Source organism: Temnothorax nylanderi, unplaced genomic scaffold (assembly GCF_030848795.1).
Source record: "Temnothorax nylanderi isolate EJ_2023f unplaced genomic scaffold, tnyl_v1.0 TNYL_tig0341_pilon, whole genome shotgun sequence".
Classification (NCBI taxonomy): domain Eukaryota; kingdom Metazoa; phylum Arthropoda; class Insecta; order Hymenoptera; family Formicidae; genus Temnothorax; species Temnothorax nylanderi.
The window spans coordinates 1-27,208 of NW_027249403.1; the positions used below are offsets into that span (position 1 = coordinate 1).

The 27,208-nt window shown below is 40.4% G+C and overlaps 3 protein-coding genes across 3 annotated transcripts; 2 read left to right on the forward strand and 1 right to left on the reverse strand.

Moving 5' to 3' along the window:
- Positions 1–9,307: 9,307 nt before the first annotated feature.
- Positions 9,308–10,423, reverse strand: LOC139781484 (uncharacterized). Its single transcript, XM_071720337.1, has one exon. It carries the CDS (start codon positions 10,421–10,423, stop codon positions 9,308–9,310), a length of 1,116 nt encoding a protein of 371 aa, XP_071576438.1.
- A 1,876-nt stretch (positions 10,424–12,299) lies between these two features.
- LOC139781487 (uncharacterized) lies at positions 12,300–15,989 on the forward strand. The gene is made up of 2 exons (XM_071720338.1): positions 12,300–12,599; positions 13,251–15,989. The coding sequence occupies exons 1-2, from the start codon at positions 12,300–12,302 to the stop codon at positions 15,987–15,989; spliced, it is 3,039 nt and encodes a 1,012-aa protein (XP_071576439.1).
- A 9,373-nt stretch (positions 15,990–25,362) lies between these two features.
- On the forward strand, positions 25,363–26,478 carry LOC139781488 (uncharacterized). The gene has a single exon (XM_071720340.1). The coding sequence runs from the start codon at positions 25,363–25,365 to the stop codon at positions 26,476–26,478; it is 1,116 nt and encodes a 371-aa protein (XP_071576441.1).
- Positions 26,479–27,208: the final 730 nt, after the last annotated feature.

A 27,208-nucleotide genomic window follows, 5' to 3' on the forward strand; every position in this document is an offset into this window, starting at 1 on the left:
GTACAAATTATCCTGAATCGATTCTACGAGTAATGATTCATTCTGCTGATAAGAAAGAGTACTTTACTCTTGAGACTGTTAAGGATCGGGAGTAGTTTTTTATCAAATGGCTGGGGTATAAAATCTGATACTTTATATTTTCGCGGTACAAATTATCCTGAATCGATTCTACGAGTAGTGATTGATTCTGCTGACAAGAAAGAGTACTTTACTCTTGAGACTGTTAGGGATCGGGGGTAGTTTTTTATCAAACGGCTGGGGTACAAAATCTGAAACTTTATATTTTCGCGGTACAAATTATGCTGAATCGATTCTACGAGTAGTGATTCATTCTGCTGATAAGAAAGAGTACTTTGCTCTTGAGACTGTTAGAGATCGGGGGTGGTTTTTTATCAAACGGCTGGGGTACAAAATTTGAAACTTTATATTTTTGCAGTACAAATTATCCTGAATCGATTCTACGAGTAATGATTCATTCTGCTGATAAGAAAGAGTACTTTACTCTTGAGACTGTTAAGGATCGGGGGTAGTTTTTTATCAAATGGCTGGGGTATAAAATCTGAGACTTTATATTTTCGCGGTACAAATTATCCTGAATCTATTCTAAGAGTAGTGATTGATTCTGCTGATAAGAAAGAGTACTTTACTTTTGAGACTGTTAGAGATCGGGGGTGGTTTTTTATCAAACGGCTGGGGTACAAAATCTGAAACTTTATATTTTTGCGGTACAAATTATCCTGAATCGATTCTACGAGTAATGATTCATTCTGCTGATAAGAAAGAGTACTTTACTCTTGAGACTGTTAAAGATCGGGGGTAGTTTTTTATCAAATGGCTGGGGTATAAAATCTGAGACTTTATATTTTCGCGGTACAAATTATCCTGAATCGATTCTACGAGTAATGATTCATTCTGCTGATAAGAAAGAGTACTTTACTCTTGAGACTGTTAAAGATCGGGGGTAGTTTTTTATCAAATGGCTGGGGTATAAAATCTGAGACTTTATATTTTCGCGGTACAAATTATCCTGAATCGATTCTACGAGTAATGATTCATTCTGCTGATAAGAAAGAGAACTTTACTCTTGAGACTGTTAAGGATCGGGGGTAGTTTTTTATCAAATGGCTGGGGTATAAAATCTGAGACTTTATATTTTTGCGGTACAAATTATCCTGAATCGATTCTACGAGTAATGATTCATTCTGCTGATAAGAAAGAGTACTTTACTCTTGAGACTGTTAAGGATCGGGGGTAGTTTTTTATCAAATGGCTGGGGTATAAAATCTGAGACTTTATATTTTCGCGGTACAAATTATCCTGAATCGATTCTACGAGTAGTGATTGATTCTGCTGACAAGAAAGAGTACTTTACTCTTGAGACTGTTAGGGATCGGGGGTAGTTTTTTATCAAACGGCTGGGGTACAAAATCTGAAACTTTATATTTTCGCGGTACAAATTATGCTGAATCGATTCTACGTGTAGTGATTGATTCTGCTGATAAGAAAGAGTACTTTACTCTTGAGACTGTTAGAGATCGGGGGTGGTTTTTTATCAAACGGCTGGGGTACAAAATCTGAAACTTTATATTTTCGCGGTACAAATTATCCTGAATCGATTCTACGAGTAATGATTCATTCTGCTGATAAGAAAGAGTACTTTACTCTTGAGACTGTTAAGGATCGGGGGTAGTTTTTTATCAAATAGCTGGGGTATAAAATCTGAGACTTTATATTTTCGCGGTACAAATTATCCTGAATCGATTCTACGAGTAATGATTGATTCTGCTGACAAGAAAGAGTACTTTACTCTTGAGACTGTTAGGGATCGGGGGTAGTTTTTTATCAAACGGCTGGGGTACAAAATCTGAAACTTTATATTTTCGCGGTACAAATTATCCTGAATCGATTCTACAAGTAATGATTCATTCTGCTGATAAGAAAGAGTACTTTACTCTTGAGACTGTTAAGGATCGGGGGTAGTTTTTTATCAAACGGCTGGGGTATAAAATCTGAAACTTTATATTTTTGCGGTACACATTATCCTGAATCGATTCTACGAGTAGTGATTGATTCTGCTGTTAAGAAAGAGTACTTTACTCTTGAGACTGTTAGGGATCGGGGGTGGTTTTTTATCAAACGGCTGGGGTACAAAATCTGAAACTTTATATTTTCGCGGAACAAATTATCCTGAATCGATTCTACGAGTAGTGATTGATTTTGCTGACAAGAAAGAGTACTTTACTCTTGAGACTGTTAGGGATCGGGGGTAGTTTTTTATCAAACGGCTGGGGTACAAAATCTGAAACTTTATATTTTCGCGGTACAAATTATGCTGAATCGATTCTACGAGTAGTGATTAATTCTGCTGATAAGAAAGAGTACTTTACTCTTGAGGCTGTTAAGTATCGGGGGTAGTTTTTTATCAAACGGGTGGGGTACAAAATCTAAAACTTTATATTTTCGCGGTACAAATTATCCTGAATCGATTCTACGAGTAATGATTCATTCTGCTGATAAGAAAGAGTACTTTACTCTTGAGACTGTTAAGGATCGGGGGTAGTTTTTTATCAAATGGCTGGGGTATAAAATCTGAGACTTTATATTTTCGCGGTACAAATTATCCTGAATCGATTCTACGAGTAGTGATTGATTCTGCTGACAAGAAAGAGTACTTTACTCTTGAGACTGTTAGGGATCGGGGGTAGTTTGTTATCAAACGGCTGGGGTACAAAATCTGAAACTTTATATTTTCGCGGTACAAATTATGCTGAATCGATTCTACGAGTAGTGATTGATTCTGCTGATAAGAAAGAGTACTTTACTCTTGAGACTGTTAGAGATCGGGGGTGGTTTTTTATCAAACGGCTGGGGTACAAAATCTGAAACTTTATATTTTCGCGGTACAAATTATCCTGAATCGATTCTACGAGTAATGATTCATTCTGCTGATAAGAAAGAGTACTTTACTCTTGAGACTGTTAAGGATCGGGGGTAGTTTTTTATCAAATGGCTGGGGTATAAAATCTGAGACTTTATATTTTCGCGGTACAAATTATCCTGAATCGATTCTACGAGTAGTGATTGATTCTGCTGACAAGAAAAAGTACTTTACTCTTGAGACTGTTAGGGATCGGGGGTAGTTTTTTATCAAACGGCTGGGGTACAAAATCTGAAACTTTATATTTTCGCGGTACAAATTATGCTGAATCGATTCTACGAGTAGTGATTGATTCTGCTGATAAGAAAGAGTACTTTATTCTTGAGACTGTTAGAGATCGGGGGTGGTTTTTTATCAAACGACTGGGATGCAAAATCTGAAACTTTATATTTTCGCGGTACAAATTATCCTGAATCGATTCTACGAGTAATGATTCATTCTGCTGATAAGAAAGAGTACTTTACTCTTGAGACTGTTAAGGATCGGGGGTAGTTTTTTATGAAATGGCTGGGGTATAAAATCTGAGACTTTATATTTTCGCGGTACAAATTATCCTGAATCGATTCTACGAGTAGTGATTGATTCTGCTGTTAAGAAAGAGTACTTTACTCTTGAGACTGTTAGGGATCGGGGGTGGTTTTTTATCAAACGGCTGAAGTACAGAATCTGAAACTTTATATTTTCGCGGTACAAATTATGCTGAATCAATTCTACGAGTAGTGATTAATTCTGCTGATAAGAAAGAGTACTTTACTCTTGAGGCTGTTAAGTATCGGGGGTAGTTTTTTATCAAACGGCTGGGGTACAAAATCTGAAACTTTATATTTTCGCGGTACAAATTATGCTGAATCGATTCTACGAGTAGTGATTGATTCTGCTCGACGAGTAGGATCGGGGGTGGTTTTTTATCAAACGGCTGAAGTACAAAATCTGAAACTTTATATTTTCGCGGTACAAATTATGCTGAATCGATTCTACGAGTAGTGATTGATTCTGCTGATAAGAAAGAGTACTTTACTCTTGAGACTGTTAGAGATCGGGGGTGGTTTTTTATCAAACGGCTGGGGTACAAAATCTGAAACTTTATATTTTCGCGGTACAAATTATCCTGAATCGATTCTACGAGTAATGATTCATTCTGCTGATAAGAAAGAGTACTTTACTCTTGAGACTGTTAAGGATCGGGGGTAGTTTTTTATCAAATGGCTGGGGTATAAAATCTGAGACTTTATATTTTCGCGGTACAAATTATCCTGAATCGATTCTACGAGTAGTGATTGATTCTGCTGACAAGAAAGAGTACTTTACTCTTGAGACTGTTAGGGATCGGGGGTAGTTTTTTATCAAACGGCTGGGGTACAAAATCTGAAACTTTATATTTTCGCGGTACAAATTATGCTGAATCGATTCTACGAGTAGTGATTGATTCTGCTGATAAGAAAGAGTACTTTGCTCTTGAGACTGTTAGAGATCGGGGGTGGTTTTTTATCAAACGGCTGGGGTACAAAATTTGAAACTTTATATTTTTGCGGTACAAATTATCCTGAATCGATTCTACGAGTAATGATTCATTCTGCTGATAAGAAAGAGTACTTTACTCTTGAGACTGTTAAGGATCGGGGGTAGTTTTTTATCAAATGGCTGGGGTATAAAATCTGAGACTTTATATTTTCGCGGTACAAATTATCCTGAATCGATTCTACGAGTAGTGATTGATTCTGCTGATAAGAAAGAGTACTTTACTTTTGAGACTGTTAGAGATCGGGGGTGGTTTTTTATCAAACGGCTGGGGTACAAAATCTGAAACTTTATATTTTTGCGGTACAAATTATCCTGAATCGATTCTACGAGTAATGATTCATTCTGCTGATAAGAAAGAGTACTTTACTCTTGAGACTGTTAAGGATCGGGGGTAGTTTTTTATCAAATGGCTGGGGTATAAAATCTGAGACTTTATATTTTCGCGGTACAAATTATCCTGAATCGATTCTACGAGTAATGATTCATTCTGCTGATAAGAAAGAGTACTTTACTCTTGAGACTGTTAAAGATCGGGGGTAGTTTTTTATCAAATGGCTGGGGTATAAAATCTGAGACTTTATATTTTCGCGGTACAAATTATCCTGAATCGATTCTACGAGTAATGATTCATTCTGCTGATAAGAAAGAGAACTTTACTCTTGAGACTGTTAAGGATCGGGGGTAGTTTTTTATCAAATGGCTGGGGTATAAAATCTGAGACTTTATATTTTTGCGGTACAAATTATCCTGAATCGATTCTACGAGTAATGATTCATTCTGCTGATAAGAAAGAGTACTTTACTCTTGAGACTGTTAAGGATCGGGGGTAGTTTTTTATCAAATGGCTGGGGTATAAAATCTGAGACTTTATATTTTCGCGGTACAAATTATCCTGAATCGATTCTACGAGTAGTGATTGATTCTGCTGACAAGAAAGAGTACTTTACTCTTGAGACTGTTAGGGATCGGGGGTAGTTTTTTATCAAACGGCTGGGGTACAAAATCTGAAACTTTATATTTTCGTGGTACAAATTATGTCACGTCTAGTGTAGAAATAACGATTGATTTTGCCCGTGGCAAAAGGTACTTTACTCTAGAGACTGTTAGGAATCGGGGGTAGTTTCCGAAGGATCCGTGTGGGTACAAAATCTGAAATTTCATATTTTTGTGATACAAATTATCCTGAATCGAGTCTACAAGTAGCGATTGATTCTGCTGATGAGAAAGAGTACTTTACTCTTGAGACTAATAGGACTGAGTTCTATTAGGGGCTGTTTCAGGCAGAAGGGATGAATATATTAAGTTTATTTGTATGGTACAAATTAGTACAAATTCAGTCCTTCAAATTTCTGTATTTAATTTTCTTTTTTTCTTTTTTTTTCTTGTGGTCTTTCTAGCTTAATGCTAAGGTAGCAGCGCCACGATTTTCTCCGAAACGGCACGAGGTACAAAATTGTTATTAGTGGTACAAATTAGTACAAAATAGGTACTAAATATTCTGATAGGTCCGGTTTGATTCTGCCCATTTGGTCCTGCTAGCTTAGAAGAGGTTCTTGACCTAAATGGCATATCAACAGCTAAAGTATCAATAGCTAAACAGCAATATAAAGTAATGAATGCTATATTTCATGATGGTTCATGTATTGAGAATGGCGATTATACAAGTATGTGTAGAGAAGGGACATCTTGGACTAAAATTGATGAGAAACAAAAAATGATTACGAAAGAAGAACGATGGCCTACCGGTGCTAAAAATATTTACATATTATTTTTACAAAAAGTTGATAATAAAAATTAAGCAACTATTATCAAATATAGATACACATTTTACATAAAAACAATGTCCAGCAATGTATTTTCATGATTAGCAGTGATATTCTAAACAAAATTCAATTGTATTTTATTACATATTTTTTATGTGGCATCAAACATGTCTCTCATTTATTAATTTACATATCAATAATTATATTTTAATTATAAAAGACGATGAGAGTGGTGGTGAAATTTTTTCACTTTATTAGCATTAATCATGTTAGAATGCGATTGTCTTATATCGCAAAATATATACAGGGTATAAAACTAAAGGTGTTACAAACTATTATTTCTAAAACTAAGCAAATTATGAAATTTTTGTTTCCTTAGAAATAATAGCCTGTAACACCTTTAGCTTTACAATCTGTACATACTGTTTGTAAGATATACTCTTTATAAGACTAGACATTATATAGACGCGCGCGCTATTTAACTTTAATATTTCTCTGTTACTATTACACTATTAATCACACAACTGTCAAAATATGCCATGACAGCCGGTCATGAAGTAAGCACAAGAGAACCAATCCGCATTGCGGAAAAGCGACAATAATATTTCGATAGATTCGAGTATGGATGACATGCCCTTTTTAGAAGAGGATGCGTAACACTACAAAATGCATGATATCAGTACAAAATTACCTTTTTCAAAAAAGGTAAAAAAAGGGCGCCAAGTACACGCGTGGTTGTTACCTCGGAAAAAAACCAAGTGGTAGTATCATTAATTTTAAATGCAAAAATAAATAAAATCTATTCTAACCTAGGTGATAGTAGCTTTAATTTTTCTTAACAAAATTATTAAAAACAGAAGTCGTTTTTGTTCGACCCAACTGGCCTAATAATTAATATATTTAAACACACAACGTTTCGAAAAATTATCTCACAAAATTGTCTCACAAAAATTGTCTCACAAAATTGTCTGACAAAAATTGTCTCACAAAATTGTCTCACAAAAATTGTCTCACAAAATTGTTTCACAAAAATTGTCTCACAAAATTGTCTCACAAAAATTGTCTCACAAAATTATTAAATTACAAAATTGTTACTTTATTCAATCCAAGTGATATCTACCTCGAAAAAACCTAAATAACAAGTGGTATCTATTTAAAAAAAAAAATATGTGAAATCTTTTAATACTGCGCCAATTACAAAGAGAGAATATATATATATATATATATATATATACCTTAACAAAATTATTATTATATCACGAAATTGCGTTACCAAACTCAATCCAAGTGATATATATATATACCTTAACAAAATTATTATTATATCACAAAATTGCGTTACCAAACTCAATCCAAGTGATACGTACCAATAACCTAAGTGGTAGTAGCCTTATTTCTCTTTAACAAAATTATATCACAAAATTGCGTTACCTAACTCAACCTAAGTGATATGTTATTTCAAAAAAATATATGAAATCTTTAAATTACGCCAACTACAAAGAGAATATATATATTGCTTTGAAAAATAATTGTAGTGCAACTACTCTTAAAAAATAAAACAAAATTGTGTTACCTGACAACCCAAGTGGTATGTATCTTTGTATTCCTGAGGATCTTTCTATCAACCCAAGTGGTAGTAGTTTTAATTTTCCTTGATAAAATTATAATATTACAAAGAATCATTTAATCATTTTAATCACAAAGAATTAAAGAGGTAACATTATAAAATAAAAATATTTAATTAAAATAAAATAAATAAATTTTTCTTGTAAAAAACTTGGCGCTGCTTTTTTAAGGTTAATCCAGACAAACTTGCATAGGTGCATAAGCATATGCATAAAGAGATGGATTGGTCTATTTTCTTTTGCACATATATATGAACCAATCAATTTCTTACGCTTATGTTTATGCGCGATGCAAATTTGTCTGGATAGACTTTAACCCTTAAATGCCACCCGGGGTCCAGCGGACCCCAGACCCTTTAGATCGATATATTTTCAAATGTTCCCCCCAAAAATGGAGCTCATGCTCCCATTGATGATAGTTGAGTGATTGACCTACCCGTTTGTACACTTAGCAGTACTCAGTTTACTTAATTTTTTATACTATGTTGAAATTGAAATTTTAACAATATAAGCATTTTATTCTCTTTTCTAAGCCTTGAACAACATTGAAAATAATTTTCATAACTAAATATCAAAAAATTAATGAGTAAGGAAACATTTTTCATGCTGGGGTCTTTTAGACCCCATGTGTCATTTACGAGATTCTTGAGAGGTGTGGCATTCAAGGGTTAAAAAAGCAGCGACAAGTTTTTTACAAGAAAAATTTATTTATTTTATTTTAATTAAATATTTTTATTTTATAATGTTACCTCTTTAATTCTTTGTGATTAAAATGATTAAATGATTCTTTGTAATATTATACTCAAGGCTCTTGGCCTTGAGCGGTACGGCCCATGCGTGCTTGCTCAGCACGTCGATAACGGTGAGTATGTAGTGGTAGCCTCTGTTGAATCGCGTGTATGGACGCATCTCGAGCACATCCGCCTGCCACAGGTCATCGTATCCGCGCACTATGACGCGTCTTCGCCGAAAATTTCTTCTCGCAGGAGCGTGTAGTTCTTCCACCAGCCGCCGTTTCTCAGCCGATTGCTTCTTACTAGCCATGACGATGACGCGCAACTGACGCAGAGATCAGATGTACGTTCTTATCTATTCGCGATGATTCGCAATTACATCTTGAATCATCTTTTGAAGTTCGTTTAGGGTAATTTGCACGTTATTCTGGAATGCGACCATCTTTCTCTCGATTTCATCCTGTCGATCTTTCAAAATTTGCACGCTCAGTTGCATGTAGCGTTTATTGGCGGCATCGCCATCATCTACAGGCGGCGCTACCCGTCGAATCTTGCGCGATTTTGCGTCAAAGTCGATGGCGACCACGCAAAGAACGTTATCGCGCATGTAATTTCTGATTAATCCGCTCCATTGATAGTACGGTTCCGCACTGGCTCTTCCGAGCGATATACCAAACTTGTTGATCGGCATTTCGATGTTAATTGAATGACTCGCCGACGCGCGGTTTAATTTATAATAAGTCCAGCCTCGCGAAGTTCTTCGATAATCGACAGGATCTCGTTATCGTGACCGTTGTGACCCGCTAGGCGCGAAGCTTCGAGCAATCGGAGACGATCTACAAGCTCGTTGGGATCGTCCCAATGAACATAGTCGATCTTGTTGTCGTTTAATGTCATGGCATGCGGTATACCTTTTCCAGCTTTTTTACCCGAAATCGACGGTGCGATTATATTTCTGTACTTGTATTCCCTGTTGCCATTTAATCGAGCGTGAGCATCATGATTGCGTTTATGAGCATTCGTCATCAACAGAATGCTCTTGTACTTTTGCATGTCGTCCGTGTAGATCTCGTCATTCGGAATTTTCTTAAAGATCAACTCGTAAAGACCGCGTGTGCCTGCGTATCGTATGCCGTCGATAATTATGTTGTCCGCGTTGTCCACGTCAAAACGTTTATTACCGAGCATTATTCCACCGTTGCTGAAATAAACGCCGCACACGGTGTCTATACCGCTTTTTTGATCGCCGCTCAGAACAGCCCCGACGTACTTTTGGCTCAATGGACCCAAGTGATCTCGCAACGTTTCTCGACCCTTAGATGTTTGCAACTGCTGTCGAACGGACGTCACGAGAGAGTCATCCGTGGTTTCGAAAACATCCTCGTTTGCGAGTGATTCGAGCATTGTGGGTTGTGAGGAAGGCGCAGAGGTTATCGGTGGTTCATCCAATGGAGCTTTTGATCGTTTTGATTTACGCGGTTGTAAAATTTTGGTTATTTCACTCAAATTAGATGGCACAGTTATCGATCGTTTCAACGTAACCGGAGTTGAAGCCATTACAGAGTCGTTAAACGAGGTGTTTGGTCGTTTTCGTTTGAGCTTTGGCTCTTCGTCTTCCCACGCCGTTTCATTCTCAATCTTTGACACATCAGATTCTTTGCCAACGGTGTTTTCGGCAATCTGCCTTGGCTCGATGATGAGCTTAAAGTGTTTCTCCAACGCGATATCTTCCTCCATTTTAGCAGTTTTCAAAGCGTGATATTTTTTGCGAATCGAATCGCTCGTTTTCGCAATTTGATTTGCTATCCTCTCGCGCTCTCTAATCTCCTCGCTGCAGTCCATGTTGCAATAACGTTATTCAATCGACGCGTCGACAACAACTAACCACGTTACGGTATCGCAAAGTCGTTAAATCGTTTTCTGTATCGACCATTCGAAATCGCGCTGTTTTTGTCTATCACCACGAATCCATACTTTTGTTGCCAACATGTATGACACAATTTACAGAAATCCTCGTAAGACATATCGGTGTTAACGTGATCGTTGTATACATGTTTCAAATTGGTACCATCCTGTTTAAACATAATCAATAAATTCGCGTTGTCGCGTATAAGATGCTTCGGTATCTTCGCATACGTCTGAAAAAGATAGAAGGAGTCAACGTCCGCGTGCCGGCCCATTGCAATGTATTTTCTTATCGTTACCTGCTTGTCGCACGCCACATCATCAAAGATAAAAATAGAATTCGGGAGCGCCTCGCTCGGTGGAATGACGTCACTGTTATTCGAGAACATAAAGTAACCAATCTCTTCTATCGGTGTTAGTATATTCTCCAAATATCGATATTTCGGTTGTTGCACAACGATTTCGAGTACACGTACACGTTCTCGAAACGTACACTCGCCGACAGAAAGGTTGTCCCACTTTTCGTGATAGGTTTTGGGACGCACTCCATCATGCGAGCGATGACAGCCGCTGCTCACGGACTTGCCGTGACAGCCGCGGTGACGCAAGGTTAGAGCATACGGATCATGTATACGAAGTGTCAAATAAGTAATAAGAATGACAGCTAGTGATTGAAAGGTAAGATATTAATTGATACATAAGGAAGTAAATAGGTAAAAGTAAATTTAATACAAGTGTAAAAGAGAGAAATTAAAAAAAATCTTCCTGGTATATTCCGACAAATATAAAATTATTAGAAATTATTAGAAATTGTTACAAATTATTATAAAAATTATTATAAATTATTATAAATTATTACAAATTGTTATATATAAATTATTATAAATTATTATAAATTATTATAAATGTTCCGTAATTTTCGCGATCGCGGATCAATACCGTACCGGTAACGCTATCCGTCAGTCGCCCTCCGAACGAAGGGATTTCGCGCCGCTCCCCCCGTCAACCCTCACCGCGAAGTCTCTCGCGGCACGTATCGATCCTGTCATGCCGTGATCGCATGATCCCGGAAACGCAGGTGATTGGTCGATACGCGTCGCGCAAAGGAAAGCTCCCGAAACACGAGAGTTCGCGGTCAGTAGCAAAAAGTACTCCGGTTCACGAGGTCGTATACCGTCGTGCTTCCGTTAACGTACCCCGGTTCACGCGGTCTCAAAAATACCGTCGTGCATCCGAGTTTACTGCTCTGTCAGAGCACCGCTAATTATCGCGCCGTTCGTGCGTGCTGCAATTCGCTCTCGCCTCCGCGAGCAGTGAACATTCGCGTATAAGTCACCCTGCGTGCCTCGCCATTGTGCGCTCGATCATCGTGATCGAGCCGACTTTTGTGAACATTCTCGCGTCTTGTGTTACGAACAAGTGCGACTGCTGTATAACGCCTCAAGTGCGTTCATCACGTGCAAGCTACATTGCGCGTTTTAATTGCCATCGCCTCCGCGCTCTACGAACACTTTCGTATCACGTGATCAGCGCTCATCGAATCACGTGCGCGCCGAGTGTCGTGCTCACATGAGAGCGCGGCAACCAGCATTTGTATTAACCTGACAATTAAACGATATTTGTGCATTCCTCCCAAATCAAGTGTCTCATTCAAACCGCACGTCGGATCCCTGTCGGGGTCGACCCGGCATCTTACGCCAATTGGCGAACCGGAGTTACGCCCGGAAAACATAAAAATTCGCCAACATAATTTCTGGTCCTTCGAGCCGGATCGGCGTGCTTGTTGAGGACGAGTCAAACCAGCTGGTGCGAAATGGCAGAGCAATTGGGCGGTCAACCGCAACTCCAAAGAGTGATCGAGCGTTGTCTTGAGAATTTCAAGAAGCTCGGGCGCAGCAACCTAACGCCAGCAAAGGTCCGTTCGAGGATCTCCGCTCTCAAGGAGACATGGAATCAGTTCGTCAGCGGACACGCCGCTGTAGCCAAGACCATCCCTGAGGACCTGCGAGCATCCCTGTCCTACTTCAAGGACAATCACTTCGAGACTACGCACAACGCCTACCAAGCAGCCCTGGACTACATGTCGGAGAGCCTGGAGGAGTTGGAGCCAGTCGTGAGTCACAACCAGTCATTTGCCGCATCGACGATGCGCACGGATCAGTCCGCGTTTTCTCTTTCGCACCTGCCGCGTATAAGTCTTCCTAAATTCTCGGGGGAGTTTCGCGAGTGGGAAGCGTTTCGAGATCAATTCACAGCCTTAATCATTGATAATCGCGAATTGTTAAACGTTAATCGCTTGCAATATCTGCACTCTTGCGTGAAGGGTGAAGCCAGCCATGCCATACGCAATCTGGCATTAACTGACGCGAATTTTAAGATAGCTTGGAGTTTGCTAATAACGCGATATGATAATCGCCGCCGCTTAGTACATGATCACATCCACGCTCTGCACACGCTTCCCCAAGCGACTTCTGATTCCGCAGTGGCTCTCACCGCGTTGCGCAATAAAGCGAACATAGCAATACAGTCATTAAAAAACCTCGGTCGGTCTGTTGATGCATGGGACGACATTTTGGTTTATTTGCTCGTTCAAAGGCTGGATAAATTCACACGAAAGGCCTGGGAATTGCAACTTGGCGATACGTCAGAGTATCCTACATACGATCGACTTGATAAATTTCTTCTATCACGAATACGTGCGCTCGAGAATGTTCTCCCGGCTTCGTCTCAAGTCAAGGGCAATAAACAAAATTCCTCTGTTCAGAGTCACGCAGCGAACGCAAGTTCGACCAAATGTCCCATGTGTCAAAAGACGCACTTCTTGTCCGCGTGTCCGGACTTTCACAATAAAAGCGTCGCTCAACGGCGTGATCTCGCGAAGAAATATCATTGTTGCTACAATTGCTTGAGTATACGGCACACTCGCGATGCGTGTTCAAGCAAAAACACGTGCCGTCAGTGTCAGCAGAAGCACCATACGTTGTTTCACACGACCGATGTAAATAATAATGGTAGTTCGACAAGTGAGAGCTCACCTTCATCTACAGAAACGAAAACAGACTCAACTGACGAAGTAACTTCGCATTTATTATCTCACACTAGCTTTTCAAAATCAAATATTTTATTAGCTACGGCCTGGATCAAGGTGAGCGGGCTCAACGGTCGACATAGTATAGTCCGCGCGTTATTGGATCAAGGTTCGGTCACTACTTTGATCACCGAACGTTTAGCTCAGCGACTGCGTCTCCCGCGTACGCGCGTCTCCGTATCTATCACTGGGATCGGCGAGACCGCTGCCACCGCACGCAGCGCAGCTAAAGTTCATGTGTCAGCGCGTGACGGCACGGGCCCGGCGCCCTCCGTTTCCGCTCTTGTTCTCAAGTCGCTCACGACTTACATTCCGCAACGCGTTCCGGATATAACGAAACTGTCGTACATTCGCGAACTTACGCTAGCTGATAACGATCCGACTAGCGCGGCGCCGATTGACGTCATTATCGGTGCTGATTTGTATGGCGCGATTTTACTGCCGGAGGTCCGTAATCGCGCCCCTCATGAGCCCGTCGCTCAAAAATCGATTTTTGGATGGTTCCTGTCTGGACCCATGCCTATGCCGTCGCAGTCACGGCCGACTCGCATTCAAACGCACCACTGCACGGTGTTGTCGGAAATCTCCGATCAGCTGAAACGGTTCTGGGAGGTCGAAGAACTTCCTCAGCAAACTCATCTCTCACCGGAAGAGAGTCAATGCAAAGAACACTTCGTGTCTACACATTCTCGTGCCCCCAACGGGCAATATATAATGCGGCTGCCGTTCAAATCGGGGCCCCCTATCGACATTGGCGACTCAAAAAAGTCTGCAATCGCGTTGTATTCGCGTCTCGAGTCACGGTTAAGGTCGAATCCCGACCTTGCGAAGGAATACCACGACTTCTTGGCGGAATATGAACGTCTTGGCCACATGACCAAGGCACCTCTCGATGACCCCCCTGATGGTCAAGTAGTGTATATACCGCATCATGCAGTTGTCCGCGAGCATAGCGCAACAACTCGTTTGCGCGTCGTCTTCAACGCCTCTCAACCCACCTCCAATGGTCTCTCGTTGAACGACCATCTAATGATCGGCCGTAAATTACAACCCGAATTATCTTTCATTCTCTTGCGATGGCGTCAATTTCGGTTCGTCTTCACCGCCGACATCGCAAAAATGTATCGCCAGATTCTTGTCCACAAAAGCGATGTAAATTATCAAAGGATCTTATGGCGACCCGCGCCAAACGGGCCCTTAATAGCATATTTATTGCTCACCGTCACTTACGGTAATGCAAACGCGCCAAACGTCGCTCTTCGCGTGGTCGAGCAAGTTGCCGAAGACGAAGGCGCTGATTTCCCTTTGGCAGTTCCGGTATTACGGCTTCACACGTACGTCGACGACGCTGTGTTTGGCGCCGATGACATACCGCTCGCGCTTCAGACGCGAGATCAACTGATTTCTCTCTTGAAACGAGCAGGATTTCACCTCCGAAAATGGGCGAGTAACAATCCCGTATTGCTCGAAGGCATCGATCCGCAGGATCATGGCCTTGCCTCCGCAAAAACGCTCGAATCTGACGAGCGTCTCAAGATACTGGGTATCAAGTGGCATCCTCACACGGACGTCTTTCAATTTGACGTCACGCTTGCAGAGTCGGTTCCCGACACGAAGCGCTCAATTCTTTCGACAATCGCTCGAATTTTTGATCCTCTTGGGTGGATGGCCCCAGTGGTCATCACCGCAAAAATCATGATGCAGCAGCTCTGGCTTCTTCGCTGTAAATGGGACGATGTAATCCCTGATGATCTTCTCCGTAAGTGGAGAGATTACTATACTCGATTACCTATACTGCGACAAATCGTCATTCCGCGTTGGACCGGTTACGGTTCCGATACACTCACCGCGGAGATTCATGGGTTTGCCGACGCCTCCGCCTCCGCATACGGAGCGGTTGTTTATTTAAAAGTTACGCATCTTGACGGAACAGTCGAGATTACGCTACTTCTATCGAAGTCGAAAGTAGCACCGCTCAAGCCCATGAGTATTCCTCGCTTAGAGTTGCTCGCCGCGGTTCTGCTCGCGCGGTCTATCGCCGCCGTGCGATCCGCGCTCACGATTACTATTCAGATCTACCATTGTTGGACAGATTCAAAGGTCACTAAAGCCTGGCTCTCACAACCACCCTCACGTTGGAAAATGTTCGTCGCGAATCGGGTGCATGAGGTTCAGACCCTCCTGCCAAACGTCGAATGGCATCACGTGCCATCACAGCAAAACCCTGCCGATCTCGTTTCGCGGGGCGTCAAACCGGAAAATCTGATTCAGCAATCTCTATGGTGGACAGGGCCTGACTGGCTCAAATTATCGGCAGATCAATGGCCCTCCGAGCCTCAATCAAATTTGCAAGAATCGCTACCGGAAGAGCGAGCGCACGTTTCCGTGCACCTGGTGCACCCTTGCCAACGATGAGAGCTCGGAGACAAATTCTCCTCGTGGAACAAGCTGGTGCGCGTCACCGCTTATGTAATGCGATTCGCTCGCCGCGCTCGCGAAATGAGTTGCTCAAATTCCGTCAATGCGACCGCAAAACCCGCGTCGATATTACTTCTTCCGGAAGAAATTAATCTCGCGCGCGAATTCTGGCTCAAGAAAGTGCAACAAATGTTATTCCCCGTGGAATACGCTCAATTAGAGTCATTAAATCGAATTTCGAACAGCAGTAAACTGCTACCGTTAAACCCGTTTCTCGATAAAAACGGACTTATTCGCGTCGGAGGCCGACTCCGCAATTCTGCGTTTCCGGACGACAAGAAACACCCGGTCGTGCTCGCTGCACACCCGTTAGTTACCGCGCTAATCCGCGAAACTCATATCCGTGCCCTCCACGCTGGGCCGCAATTCACGTTGCACCTGCTTCGTGAACACTACTGGATCTTGCGCGCGCGTCAAACGATACGAGCTGTTCTCCATAAATGTGTCAGATGCGCTCGTGAAAGCGCCAAAGCCGCGCACGAGTTAATGGGCGACCTGCCCTCGTGTCGCGTCACGTCGACGCCTCGCGCGTTCCTACACTGCGGGATAGATTATGCCGGACCAATACAGGTCAGATCTACTCCCGGTCGAGGACACACATCAAGAAAGGCGTACATCGCGGTGTTCGTCTGCATGGCCGTCAAAGCTACTCATCTGGAGTTGGTTGGCGATTGTACGACTCCCGCGTTTATCGCTGCATTCGATCGATTTTGTGCACGTCGCGGCGTTCCCAGTGATATGTATTCGGACAACGCTACGACTTTCCACGGCGCTCAGCGCGAAATCTCCGTCACATGGAGTGAGGCCACTCGCGATTCGAATTTTCAAAATAGAATAGCAACCCAAGGCGTTCGGTGGAACTTCATTCCTCCGTCCGCGCCGCATTTCGGCGGTCTTTGGGAAGCGTGCGTCCGCAGCGTCAAGTTTCACATGAAACGCGTCATCGGGGCGCACACGCTGACATTCGAGGAGCTAAGCACGCTCCTATGTAAAATCGAAGCGTGTTTGAACTCGCGACCGATCGCTCCCGGTTCAGACAATTTCGATGATTATAATTCAGTGACACCGAGTCATTTCTTGATAGGATCGGCGCTGACAAGCGCTCCCACCCCCTCGTTGCTTGAGGAAAAGGAAACGCGTCTCACTCGGTGGCAGCTACTTACACAGATGCGCGACAGCTTTTGGAAGCTTTGGTCAAATGACTATCTGCATACATTGCAGCAACGCCCCAAGTGGCGTCAAATTCAGAATCTAGCTCGAGTCGGACGCTTAGTACTTCTGCGAAATCCTCTCGCTCCTCCCAGCAGATGGGAATTGGGAAGAATCGTCGAGTGTCACCCCGGCGACGACGGACTCACGCGAGTCGTCTCGGTTAAAACAGCGCGATCCACGTACAAACGTGCCGTGGTCAAGCTATCATTTTTGCCGGTCGATATAAACACTCCGGAGTGACATTCCACGATGCCTATACGACAATAAAACTTTGTAAATACTTGTAAATATTCCTATGTATCATGTCTTATGTAAATTGATCATTCTAGTTTAAGTTGTTTCAGCACTCGCAGTGCTCCGCATGGCAAGCGGCTCGAGATCAACAATTCGTCACGGCGGGCGGCATTGAATTGTTGCGAATTGTTATTCGCGGCGGGCGGTTATGTTCCGTAATTTTCGCGATCGCGGATCAATACCGTACCGGTAACGCCATCCGTCAGTCGCCCTCCGAACGAAGGGATTTCGCGCCGCTCCCCCCGTCAACCCTCACCGCGAAGTCTCTCGCGGCACGTATCGATCCTGTCATGTCGTGATCGCATGATCCCGGAAACGCAGGTGATTGGTCGATACGCGTCGCGCAAAGGAAAGCTCCCGAAACACGAGAGTTCGCGGTCAGTAGCAAAAAGTACTCCGGTTCACGAGGTCGTATACCGTCGTGCTTCCGTTAACGTACCCCGGTTCACGCGGTCTCAAAAATACCGTCGTGCATCCGAGTTTACTGCTCTGTCAGAGCACCGCTAATTATCGCGCCGTTCGTGCGTGCTGCAATTCGCTCTCGCCTCCGCGAGCAGTGAACATTCGCGTATAAGTCACCCTGCGTGCCTCGCCATTGTGCGCTCGATCATCGTGATCGAGCCGACTTTTGTAAACATTCTCGCGTCTTGTGTTACGAACAAGTGCGACTGCTGTATAACGCCTCAAGTGCGTTCATCACGTGCAAGCTACATTGCGCGTTTTAATTGCCATCGCCTCCGCGCTCTACGAACACTTTCGTATCACGTGATCAGCGCTCATCGAATCACGTGCGCGCCGAGTGTCGTGCTCACATGAGAGCGCGGCAACCAGCATTTGTATTAACCTGACAATTAAACGATATTTGTGCATTCCTCCCAAATCAAGTGTCTCATTCAAACCGCACGTCGGATCCCTGTCGGGGTCGACCCGGCATCTTACGCCAATTGGCGAACCGGAGTTACGCCCGGAAAACATAAAAATTCGCCAACAATAAATTATTATAAATGTTTTATAAACATAACTATTAATATGTATTATGTTATCTATATATATTTTAGGTAATCGGACATCGCATTAAATCAGCGAGTCGCGTGGTTGCAAACTGTTGATTCTGTGCCTTTCTACTAGCAGGTAAAACAAGAACTTTTTTTCAGGAAGTAAAATTATTAAAAAACATACATAATTTATTTAAATTACAAAATAATATATTTCTTTTTGCAGACAAGTAGATGATGTTGAATTATTTTCAGCATTTAATATCTGCTTTCATGTGCCTAATTTATCAACCCCTGATCATCTGTTAAACATGTTGGAAGAAGTTGATCTCGTCTCAGAAATGGCTTTCTTGGATGCAAAGCTTCAAGGGAAACGGTTAAGTTATTAAAATCCTTATTTTCCTTATTCAGACATCGGACAATATATGTGATATTATCTAGCGTATATGACACGTAGGGCAAATATTTTGTTATAGATATCATTGTATATATTTTTATAATACCTATATATTTTATTATATATTTTATCATCATGTATTTTATGATTTCAGTGTATTCATCGGTGTATTAAGAAAATGCTCTGCCTAATAGATATGGCACGTCAAGTGGAACCAAGTTACAGAGTCGCAAAATTCTTTTGGAAAGAGAAAACTGGAAGAAGAAGGCTTCTGAGCATAGCTTGTTTCGAGTTTAGATCGCTCAAGCTGAAGCAACTTTGATCATCCCCCAAAACGAACGTATTCTCAGATTGTAGTAATTTAAATAGAGAAATTTATAGCTTCTGTGTATAAGTGAGAGATATAATCAGTGATATCTCTAAATCTCCTCTGTGTTACAATGAGTTGTTGTGACTTGTAGGACCAGGCATCTTCTTTAATTTTTGTTTAATTTTATAAATAAAATTTAACGATGCGTTTCTCTGCCACGGTTGCTGAAGACGCCACATCAGAACAAATGAATAAAACAAATACTATCATCGATGATTCTTAATTTGTTTTAATGGAGCTCTTTAAGGGAGAAAGTCACGGTGACGATAACTATAAATTTTTTTATCACAGTTTTATGTTTTTTGTAAGAAAAATTAAAGAAGATACCTGGTTTCATAAGTTAATTTAAGAGAAGAGAAATTATAGCGTTGAGGGATACGGGCTTGAAATATCGACAGAAAACGATATATCTTATAGATTAACAATATCTAAAATTATATATACTCTTGATATTGGAAGCTTTTTCGATACTCTACCCGACCAAAAAATTCATATCCGAGAAGTGCTTCAATGACAAAGTTGAAATCTGACTATTCTACTCCTTCATTTATACTATTTGCTTTTCATCGCACTTCAGAAAAGTTTCACTTTTTCTTTTTAAATTGCTTGTGATTCAGTTTTATATAGAACTTAATACAGCAGTCAACAGACTACAAGAAAGCAATGCTGATTGTATTTCTAAACAAAACATCTTGAGAATGCGAAATTGTGTATTGTATAATATGCACATAAGACATGAAGAAATATTTTAAACTCAACGTGCGCGTGTGCTTCTTTTAAAAAATATCAATTACATATTTTATATAACAATTGTTTAACAATATATAATAATTACATAACAATACTAATAATACTTATTGTATATAATTAAAAAACATGCAAAATATAAAAAATGTATATATACAATTGTGGCAGCAAACCGTGCTGCTAGAAAATAAGCTTAATGAGGACGCAGTGGACAGGAATCTGCTGCACATTCATGATTGGATCTGTTGGCATATCGCCGATATTCTGCTAGCATTAGGCTGTTAGGGATAATTTTTCTACAGCAAAGCGGGTAAATTTGGCAAGTTGGAAAAATGGTTGTTCATCTTTGTATTTATCAATGTAACGAATAGACGAGTAAAGCACAAATATGCGCGCTAATACGAGAATAACATTATGCGAGCCACGGTGGGCTATGTCAAACTACGCAGCCACAATAATGTGAATGCGTATAATGTATGTAATAATAAGGTATAAATCCTTATAATATTCCTTTATATATTAGCGATGTGTAATGTTACTTTGTAGGTATTATGCCTTCCCAAACATTCTCTCGTTGTTTATTGCGGCGAATCGTCTTTTTACTGTAATGCAAGAATCTCTCTTAATAATCTCTTCAATAGTTATTGAACTATTTTTACTTTTATATCATGTATTATAATACACACATTCAAAGATTACCTTTTGCTTCACATAATATATTCTTTTCGAGCTCACGTTCTTGTCTAGCTTTGGCAAGTTTCACACCCAATGCACCTGTAACTAATCTAGCTAAGGCGGCGAATGTTTTTGACTACTTTTCGACATCTATTGCGTTCATGCGTCGATTGCGTGTTATTTAAAATTTTTGTAATTACATTAAAAATGGTCAGATATAGGCCAAAACGTTTGTAAATTAATTGTTTATTAAATATCTTAACACGAACATTTTGTTACGGTTTTGCGCCCGATTTTTTGTACGTTTTGATTTGTAATTAATTGAGCCTTTCAAGATTATTATTAAAAAATGTCATATGCCATATTGTATATAATTTTATCTTTAGTTTTTTATTTACCTATCAACGATTTTCCGTATCTAAAAAGTACTATTTCGACCCTCCTAAATATATAATTCAACTTTTTTGAAGATATCAATCTGCACTATTTAAAAATTAAACATTTTTAAAGAAATCCATCTCTTTCCTTTATTTTTATTCAAAGTTCATTAAAATAAAATATTAAATAAACAATGTTTATCAAAATGACTATAAAATCGTCAACTACAATGTAGACAGATGTTTTGTGAACTATTCAGATTTTTTTAAATACTTTAAGGTAGAGAAAATAACGTCGGATGCGACAGACGCACGTATGCATTGCGAAGGTAAAAAAAAACGTATGCAGGTGGAGGGTTAAGCAGTAATTGGATATTTGTTTAAGTTGAAATAAATTTTATTACTTCCAAATGCAAGTAAATCCAACAAATAAATTTGTTAAGCTCTTGGGTCATGTTAGATCGTAACGTCAGAGGCGAGAAATGACACACTGAGAATTCTTACGTGTTATTTTAAAATAAAAAGATATTTGGATGAAAAAAAAAATACTTTAGACCGTTTTATAAAATGTTCAGAAAACTATCCTTTTCCCTCGAAAGTTAATAAATAGCCGTAAAATGAATGTGATACGAAACCTAGTCATGCGCTGCTCAATAAGCTTGCATGACTAGGCTTTGTATCATATTCATATTACAACTGTTTATTAACTGTCAAGGGAACAGAGTAGTTTTCAGAACATTTTACAAGTGTATTAAAGCGATCTGAAGTGTTCTTTTACTTAAATATTTTTATTTAAAAATAGCACGCAAATATTCTCAGCGTGTCATTTCTGATGTCACGATCTAACATGGTCGCAGCGAGCACTCAGGAGTCTTAAGCCGTTGAAAGTATGTAAAATCAAGAAATTGGATTTCTAGAGTTAATCAAAATAAATTAAATTAAATCAAATTAAGATGACATAAAAGTTACTTGTTATATATAAAAATATTATACGAAAATATGATATTCACCTCTGTGATTTACAAAACTGATAACATTTGTTTAAATATCTGTAATAATGTAGTACTTGACAGAGTTAATTACGTGTCTTCAGACATGCATCACAATCTAAGCGGATATTATCTATTTTCTATCTGTCACAACAACTCATTGTAACACAGAGGATTTAGAGATATCACTGATTATATCTCTCACTTATACACAGAAGCTATAAATTTCTCTATTTAAATTACTACAATCTGAGAATACGTTCGTTTTGGGGGATGATCAAAGTTGCTTCAGCTTGAGCGATCTAAACTCGAAACAAGCTATGCTCAGAAGCCTTCTTCTTCCAGTTTTCTCTTTCCAAAAGAATTTTGCGACTCTGTAACTTGGTTCCACTTGACGTGCCATATCTATTAGGCAGAGCATTTTCTTAATACACCGATGAATACACTGAAATCATAAAATACATGATGATAAAATATATAATAAAATATATAGGTATTATAAAAATATATACAATGATATCTATAACAAAATATTTGCCCTACGTGTCATATACGCTAGATAATATCACATATATTGTCCGATGTCTGAATAAGGAAAATAAGGATTTTAATAACTTAACCGTTTCCCTTGAAGCTTTGCATCCAAGAAAGCCATTTCTGAGACGAGATCAACTTCTTCCAACATGTTTAACAGATGATCAGGGGTTGATAAATTAGGCACATGAAAGCAGATATTAAATGCTGAAAATAATTCAACATCATCTACTTGTCTGCAAAAAGAAATATATTATTTTGTAATTTAAATAAATTATGTATGTTTTTTAATAATTTTACTTCCTGAAAAAAAGTTCTTGTTTTACCTGCTAGTAGAAAGGCACAGAATCAACAGTTTGCAACCACGCGACTCGCTGATTTAATGCGATGTCCGATTACCTAAAATATATATAGATAACATAATACATATTAATAGTTATGTTTATAAAACATTTATAATAATTTATAATAATTTATAATATTAGGGACTTGAATAAGTTCTCGCTGTTTCCCGATAGATGGCGTTATCTTAGTTTTTTTGAATCAGGCAATACTACAGCCAACTTCATCGTGAACCTCCACCACTAGGCTCGAAATAACGGTATATGTTATTCCGCCGAAGTGTAAACAACATATTTTTTTATTGCGTTAAACATGTCGAATTTCGTGCCAAAAAAAGAATATTTGCGGGGAATTTTACTGCATTACTTTTTTCAAAAAAAATCTGCAGCTAAAGCACATAGAATTCTTGTGGAGACTTACGGCGACTATGCTTTGTCGGAAACAACATGCAGAGATTGGTTTAGACGCTTTAAAAATAATGATTTTGATGTTAAAGATAAAGAACGCTCTGGCGCACCGAAAAAGTTTGAAGACGAAGAATTGAAAGCATTACTCGATGAAGACTCAAGTCAGACGCAAAATAAACTTGCAGAATCATTAGGAGTTGATCACACCACAGTTGCCAAACGTTTAAAAGCATTAGGAATGATTCAAAAGCAAGGAAATTGGGTGCCGTACGAATTGAAGCCGAGAGACGTCGAACGGCGTTTTTTCACGTGTGAACAGTTGCTCCAACGGCATAAAAGGAAAGGTTTTTTGCATCGTATCGTGACTGGCGATGAAAAGTGGATACACTACGATAACCCGAAGCGTAGAAAATCGTGGGGTAAGCCCGGCCATGCACCAACATTGACGGCAAAGCAGAATATCCATGGTTCCAAGCTCATGCTCTGCATTTGGTGGGATCAGCTGGGTGTAATTTATTATGAGCTCCTCAAACCCTACGAAACCATCACGGGAGATCGCTATCGACTACAATTGATGCGTTTGAGGCGAGCATTGAAGGAAAAACGGCCTCAATACGAGGATAGACACGACAAAATAATTTTGCAGCATGACAACGCTCGGCCACATGTTGCAAAACCGGTCAAAACCTATTTAGAAACGCTCAAATGGGAAGTCCTACCCCACCCGCCGTATTCACCGGACATTGCTCCTTCCGATTACCACTTATTCCGATCGATGACTCATGGCCTGGCTGAGCAGCACTTCCATTCTTATGAAGATGCCAAAAAATGGGTCGATTCGTGGATAATCTCGAAAGATGAGGCGTTCTTTCGACGTGGTATTCACATGCTGCCAGAAAGATGGGAGAAAGTAGTGGCCAGCGATGGACAATACTTTCAATAACAGGTTCTTTACTAATTTTTTAAAATAAAGCATTCATTTTTACGAAAAAACAGCGAGAACTTATTCAAAGTCCTAATAATTTATAATAATTTATATATAACAATTTGTAATAATTTATAATAATTTATAATAATTTTTATAATAATTTGTAACAATTTCTAATAATTTCTAATAATTTTATATTTGTCGGAATATACCAGGAAGATTTTTTTTAATTTCTCTTTTTTACACTTGTATTAAATTTACTTTTACCTATTTACTTCCTTATGTATCAATTAATATCTTACCTTTCAATCACTAGCTGTCATTCTTATTACTTATTTGACACTTCGTATACATGATCCGTATGCTCTAACCTTGCGTCACCGCGGCTGTCACGGCAAGTCCGTGAGCAGCGGCTGTCATCGCTCGCATGATGGAGTGCGTCCCAAAACCTATCACGAAAAGTGGGACAACCTTTCTGTCGGCGAGTGTACGTTTCGAGAACGTGTACGTGTACTCGAAATCGTTGTGCAACAACCGAAATATCGATATTTGGAGAATATACTAACACCGATAGAAGAGATTGGTTACTTTATGTTCTCGAATAACAGTGACGTCATTCCACCGAGCGAGGCGCTCCCGAATTCTATTTTTATCTTTGATGATGTGGCGTGCGACAAGCAGGTAACGATAAGAAAATACATTGCAATGGGCCGGCACGCGGACGTTGACTCCTTCTATCTTTTTCAGACGTATGCGAAGATACCGAAGCATCTTATACGCGACAACGCGAATTTATTGATTATGTTTAAACAGGATGGTACCAATTTGAAACATGTATACAACGATCACGTTAACACCGATATGTCTTACGAGGATTTCTGTAAATTGTGTCATACATGTTGGCAACAAAAGTATGGATTCGTGGTGATAGACAAAAACAGCGCGATTTCGAATGGTCGATACAGAAAACGATTTAACGACTTTGCGATACCGTAACGTGGTTAGTTGTTGTCGACGCGTCGATTGAATAACGTTATTGCAACATGGACTGCAGCGAGGAGATTAGAGAGCGCGAGAGGATAGCAAATCAAATTGCGAAAACGAGCGATTCGATTCGCAAAAAATATCACGCTTTGAAAACTGCTAAAATGGAGGAAGATATCGCGTTGGAGAAACACTTTAAGCTCATCATCGAGCCAAGGCAGATTGCCGAAAACACCGTTGGCAAAGAATCTGATGTGTCAAAGATTGAGAATGAAACGGCGTGGGAAGACGAAGAGCCAAAGCTCAAACGAAAACGACCAAACACCTCGTTTAACGACTCTGTAATGGCTTCAACTCCGGTTACGTTGAAACGATCGATAACTGTGCCATCTAATTTGAGTGAAATAACCAAAATTTTACAACCGCGTAAATCAAAACGATCAAAAGCTCCATTGGATGAACCACCGATAACCTCTGCGCCTTCCTCACAACCCACAATGCTCGAATCACTCGCAAACGAGGATGTTTTCGAAACCACGGATGACTCTCTCGTGACGTCCGTTCGACAGCAGTTGCAAACATCTAAGGGTCGAGAAACGTTGCGAGATCACTTGGGTCCATTGAGCCAAAAGTACGTCGGGGCTGTTCTGAGCGGCGATCAAAAAAGCGGTATAGACACCGTGTGCGGCGTTTATTTCAGCAACGGTGGAATAATGCTCGGTAATAAACGTTTTGACGTGGACAACGCGGACAACATAATTATTGACGGCATACGATACGCAGGCACACGCGGTCTTTACGAGTTGATCTTTAAGAAAATTCCGAATGACGAGATCTACACGGACGACATGCAAAAGTACAAGAGCATTCTGTTGATGACGAATGCTCATAAACGCAATCATGATGCTCACGCTCGATTAAATGGCAACAGGGAATACAAGTACAGAAATATAATCGCACCGTCGATTTCGGGTAAAAAAGCTGGAAAAGGTATACCGCATGCCATGACATTAAACGACAACAAGATCGACTATGTTCATTGGGACGATCCCAACGAGCTTGTAGATCGTCTCCGATTGCTCGAAGCTTCGCGCCTAGCGGGTCACAACGGTCACGATAACGAGATCCTGTCGATTATCGAAGAACTTCGCGAGGCTGGACTTATTATAAATTAAACCGCGCGTCGGCGAGTCATTCAATTAACATCGAAATGCCGATCAACAAGTTTGGTATATCGCTCGGAAGAGCCAGTGCGGAACCGTACTATCAATGGAGCGGATTAATCAGAAATTACATGCGCGATAACGTTCTTTGCGTGGTCGCCATCGACTTTGACGCAAAATCGCGCAAGATTCGACGGGTAGCGCCGCCTGTAGATGATGGCGATGCCGCCAATAAACGCTACATGCAACTGAGCGTGCAAATTTTGAAAGATCGACAGGATGAAATCGAGAGAAAGATGGTCGCATTCCAGAATAACGTGCAAATTACCCTAAACGAACTTCAAAAGATGATTCAAGATGTAATTGCGAATCATCGCGAATAGATAAGAACGTACATCTGATCTCTGCGTCAGTTGCGCGTCATCGTCATGGCTAGTAAGAAGCAATCGGCTGAGAAACGGCGGCTGGTGGAAGAACTACACGCTCCTGCGAGAAGAAATTTTCGGCGAAAACGCGTCATAGTGCGCGGATACGATGACCTGTGGCAGGCGGATGTGCTCGAGATGCGTCCATACACGCGATTCAACAGAGGCTACCACTACATACTCACCGTTATCGACGTGCTGAGCAAGCACGCATGGGCCGTACCGCTCAAGGCCAAGAGCGGAACCGAGGTTACTACGGCGATTGCAAAAATAATTCTAGACGGCGGAAGATGTCCGAAAAATCTACAGACTGATAA

Coding starts and splice junctions, on each gene's coding strand:
- LOC139781484 (XM_071720337.1), bottom strand. CDS start 10,423: ATGGACTGCAGCGAGGAGATTAGAGAGCGCGAGAGGATAGCAAATCAA.
- LOC139781487 (XM_071720338.1), top strand. CDS start 12,300: ATGGCAGAGCAATTGGGCGGTCAACCGCAACTCCAAAGAGTGATCGAG. Junction 12,600..13,250: donor TGGAGGAGTTGGAGCCAGTC/GTGAGTCACAAC, acceptor TCCTCTGTTCAG/AGTCACGCAGCGAACGCAAG.
- LOC139781488 (XM_071720340.1), top strand. CDS start 25,363: ATGGACTGCAGCGAGGAGATTAGAGAGCGCGAGAGGATAGCAAATCAA.